Source organism: Lactuca virosa, chromosome 4, assembly GCF_052849685.1.
Source record: "Lactuca virosa cultivar CGN04683 chromosome 4, Lactuca_virosa_CGN04683_v6, whole genome shotgun sequence".
NCBI classification, from domain to species: domain Eukaryota; kingdom Viridiplantae; phylum Streptophyta; class Magnoliopsida; order Asterales; family Asteraceae; genus Lactuca; species Lactuca virosa.
This window is the reverse complement of record NC_136429.1, coordinates 5,280,217-5,285,064: the sequence shown is the minus strand read 5'-3', so window position 1 is coordinate 5,285,064 and position 4,848 is coordinate 5,280,217. Positions and strand designations below refer to the sequence as shown.

The 4,848-nt window shown below is 36.2% G+C and overlaps 1 protein-coding gene across 1 annotated transcript; it reads right to left on the bottom strand.

Moving 5' to 3' along the window:
- Positions 1-2,953: 2,953 nt before the first annotated feature.
- Positions 2,954-3,489, bottom strand: LOC145104060 (uncharacterized). The gene is made up of 3 exons (XM_079041340.1): positions 3,297-3,489; positions 3,072-3,214; positions 2,954-2,959 (listed from the first exon to the last, which is right to left on the bottom strand). The coding sequence occupies exons 1-3, from the start codon at positions 3,487-3,489 to the stop codon at positions 2,954-2,956; spliced, it is 342 nt and encodes a 113-aa protein (XP_078897466.1).
- Positions 3,490-4,848: the final 1,359 nt, after the last annotated feature.

Genomic DNA, 4,848 nt, shown 5'->3' with positions numbered 1-4,848 from the left:
ATGGAGGATCCTCAGTAAACATCATACTATTAGACCCTTTGAACAGGATGACCATCCTCTTAGATGATTTGGTTCCTTTCAGGTTCTAACTTCCTTTACTTTTGATGTTTACTGAGGATCCTGGTAGATTGGGGATCCTCAGTAAACATCATACTGTTAGAACCTCTAACCAAATCATCTAAGAGGATGTTGCAAAACTTCTTAAAACATGATTGATTAAAGAAGTCCAATTCCCAAGATGGTTGGTCAACGTGGTGGTAGTACCGAATAAAAAGGGCAAATAGCCGGTATGTGTGGACTAAACGAATCTTAATAAGGATTTCTCTAAGGATCCATTACCTTTGCCACACATCGAATCTATAGTAAATGCCATAACATGCGATGAACTAATAACATTTATGGATACCTCAGTTGGATTCTAACAAATACAAATGGAACCATCCGATTAAGAAGATACTGCCTTCATGACCCCCACAAGTATATATTGTTATATCGTTGTGCCCTTTGGTTTAAAAAATACAAGGGCAACATATCAAAGACTAGTGAACCTAATATTCAAAGACAAACTGGGGGATACCATGGAAGTATATATTGACGATATGGTTGTGAATCCCAAAAAAAGCAGAGGATCACCTCAGGGATGTTGAATAGGATTTCAACATACTAGATAAATATAACATGAAGATAAACCCATCCAAGTGCCACTTTGGAATGAAGGTTGGCAAGTTCCCCGATTACATGGTCACTAAGAGGGGAATAATAGCAAGTCCTGAGCAGACCAAAGCCATAGTCAACTTAAAATCCCTAACCTCAACCAAGGATATCTATAGATTGAAAGGAAGAGTGGCGGCTTTGAATAGATTCATCTCAAGATCCTCAGAGGTGCAAAACTTTCTATGATATCTTGAATAAAAACTAGAATTTTGAATGGACTAAAGAACTTGAAGATTCCTTCTAAGAACTTAAAAAATATTTAAGTTCAGCATCGCTGTTGGTGAAACCATTAAATGGGGAACCACTCCTCCTTTATATTTTAGTTTCATCCAATACCGTTAGTGCAGTCCTGGCCATGTATCTTGACATGGATTAACATCCTATTTACTATGTATGTAAAAGACTCTTACATCCAGAAACCATATACTCTCACCTTGAAAAATTAATACTTGCACTAGTTACAACTTCCACCAAACTAATACATTATGTTGAACTCATACTATTCACATTAAAACTAACTATCCTATTAAGAATGTCATGAGAAAACCAGAAATGACAGGTATAATGGCTAAGTGGTCGGTGAAGCTCATCACGTATGACATTAAATACGAGCCACGATCGGAAATAAAGTCACAAGTATTTGCAGATTTTGTAGCTTAATTTAGTGACGACCTACAACCTGAGGTAGAATTTGAAATTTAACAAGTTTAGAAAAAAGAAAGCATGGGGAACATGAAGCACAGGGGGACATCCTACCCTAGTCACTTAGTTATGAATTCAATGCAACTAATAATGAAGCATAAAATGAAGCACTAATCATAGGGCTACAACTAGCTAAGGGTATTCAGATCAAGGATCGCCAGGTATATGCTGATTCACTACTACTAACTTACCATTTCAATGGATCCTATGCAGTCAAAGATGAAAGATTAGCATTATACCCTCAAATAGTTAAAACGTTAGCCTCAGAATTTACAAACATTAACTTAAACCAAGTTGCTAGTGAAGATAATTCTGAAGCAGATGCACTAGCTAATCTAGGATCTTCCCTCAGGATCCCACCAAAGACCAAGATCCCAATAGCTCACATAATAATCCTAGCAATAGAAGATCCAACCAAGATGCGAAAAGATCTCACCGCCCAGGATCCCGATCAAGCAGCTAACTCCACAACAATCGATGACATAATTCTCGAATCCCCCACCAGGATCCTAATGTTCAAGATCCTGGTCCAAACATTCAGAATACACAACTAAATATAAGATCATGGATCCAACCCATTATAGAATACCACCAGAATGTTACGATCCGAAAAGAAGAAGAGAGCGACAAAGTATCCAAAATGAGGGTCTCACGCTTTGTGATGATCCAATGAGTATCATACATGAAATATATGATAGGGCCATATCTAAGCTGCTTGGAAGATCATGAAGCTATGGAAGTATTAAAATACATACATGAGAACCACACTGGAGGCAAGTCTTTACGCTAAAAAATACTAAGAACAAGATACTACTGGCCAACCATAAAGAAAGACACCTTCTGTAACATCCTGTTGCAGATGTTTCTGAATGCAGGGTTTATGGGCCGTATTTTGATCAAGAAAAGGCTTTGGGCTTTGAGGAAGTAAATTTTGACCTTATTGAAGGTTGATAATATTGATTATGACATCTAAGACCTTGATGGGTGCTGGAACCGAAATAGGGTAAAATTGGAAAGGCAGTATCTCGGGCTTCTTGCATGAATTAAGGATTTTAATTTGATAGTCTATAGTCCAAAGTAGCTAGTAAGATTGTGGGGCTCGTCAATAGCTTTGCGTGCATATAAAAAACGCCGAAAACGGATTTGAAACGAATAAGTTATGGTTGTTAAAGTTGAGTTGGAAGAAGGGGGTTTTCCCTACGCAAGGCGTAAGGTATCTACGCATGGCGTAGAAGCTGATGGAGGGATGTGTTTTTATGAGTTACGCAAGGCGTAGCTAATGTTATGCAGGGCGTAATTGTTGCTGACCTAAACTCTAATTCTACGGTTTTGAGCCCTATTTAAGGACTCTATGTTCTTGGGATCCCTCCCATAACCAACCTCCATCACCTCCTACCGTTCTTTTGAAGCCCTAACAGTCGTTGTGAGTCTTGGAGCTTTAAGTACGTTTTTGGGTAGGGGTGGACACAAGAATTGATAGTAGGTGTTGTCGATTTTTTTTCCAGTCAAACATAATATAAAACCGAAAAATAATTCATTACGTCTAATATAAAAAAAGAAATCCATTACAAAAAAAAGTTAAAAACAAAACAACGATCTATTACAATTTAAATCTATCTTCTTCATGCAGACATCTATTGAAACCACTCCATTACTTTTTCATTCTCAACTTTCGCAAGTGCTTTAGTCTCAACATTGCAAAGCAACACGTTGTTCAAAAAGTCATCACCAATTTTGTTGTGCAAGTCGGTATTCAAGAGCTTCATCTTCAAAAAACATCTTTCTACACTTGCGGTCACTACGGGGTAATATCAAAGCCCACTTTAAAAGATTATAACCCAAAGGATAAGACCAAGGTTTCCCCGTATTAACCATCAAACGAGAAAGGTCGTAAATTCCTTCCAAACTAGTGAAGCGCTCATCTTTGATGAAAGAGTGGTAAAATATCTCAAGTTGTCCTTCAAGGTCTATCATATGCGAATCATCAGATTCATACTTGTACAACTTACCCAACTTCAACAACTTTGATATGTCAAATTGTGAAAATGAATCATAAGGGCTCAAAGCACCCATGTATTCTAGTATCTGGGTGGCTGTTTCATTAAATCGATCCTGATATTTTGTAAGTTGCATATCCACCACCGTAATGAAGATTTAACCATCAAAATGAAATCGATTAGTGTTTTTAGTCTTACGGTTTCTTGCACCAACATTCAACTCTTCCATATCCAAAGTATTGATATTATGTGATTGAAAAACAAGAGGATACCTTTGGCAAGATGCTATCAAACCCCGTGTTTCTATCAAATCCGCTTCTAAAATGTCTAGATCTTTTCTTTGAAGTTGCTTTCACAATGTACCCGTGAGGCATAAAGTGTCATCCATCATATGTAAGTAAAAAACGAACTCATATGATTTAAAATATGCTAAGATTTCGGATGCTTGTTGACGGTTTGCCAATGACCCTCCCTCATCTTTCACAAAATGTGAGTGTGTTGAAATGTGAGCCCCATATTGTATCTCTCGCTCTAACAAGTGTAGTCTCTTGATTTAACCCTCTTACAGTTTCAAGTTCACCACTACACAAGCCTTTTTTCACCCTTTCTCTTGCTTGTTCCCGTAGTAAGTCTTTTCTTTTACACGAGGCACAAACAACATTAACCACCAACGAAAATTTCTTAAAAAAGTCACTAACATCTTCATGATTCTTTGCTACAACAACAACCACTAATTAGTTGGTGTGCAAAGAATTGTATATAAAAACTGTGTCATTCACTCGTAATATCAAAGCTTTCAAACCATTGAATTCCCCTCGCATATTGCTAGCCCTATCGTAACCTTGTCCTCTTTATATATATATATATATATATATATATATATATATATATATATATATATATATATATATATATAACATGTAAAGCGAATTAAATGAAATTGAAATAACAAAAAAGTAAAGAATAAATTATTTGACTAAAACTCAACTTATTACTTGTAAGTACTTCATTTATGGCGTTTTTTAGTGTCAAAGAGGATGTATCCTTCACGTGCACAAGTTCAATGAATATTTCCTTCACAAAGCTAAGACTTTAGAAAAAATCACTAGCTTCATCAACCAATAAAGCAAATACGTCTTAACCAATCTCTTGACGGATACTCAAAAGGACTTCTTGTGCAAAACATTGCACAAGTTGTGATTGAATTTTAGGGCTAATATGTTTATTCTTTTTAGGAGAATTTTATGAAATATTATTGAAAATATCTTCACTAGTCTCTTGAATGGATTTTAACACTTTAATATAAATCCCTCTATTTTCCGAGATAACCGACTAGTCATGACCACGAAACGGTAAACCGGTTTTCAATAAAAGTATAACAACAATAATAGAAGCACATAATCGAGCTTTATATTTATGGTCCTCCGCTTCGATT

Coding starts and splice junctions, on each gene's coding strand:
- LOC145104060 (XM_079041340.1), bottom strand. CDS start 3,489: ATGGGTGCTTTGAGCCCTTATGATTCATTTTCACAATTTGACATATCA. Junction 3,215..3,296: donor AGGAATTTACGACCTTTCTC/GTTTGATGGTTA, acceptor ATTACCCCGTAG/TGACCGCAAGTGTAGAAAGA.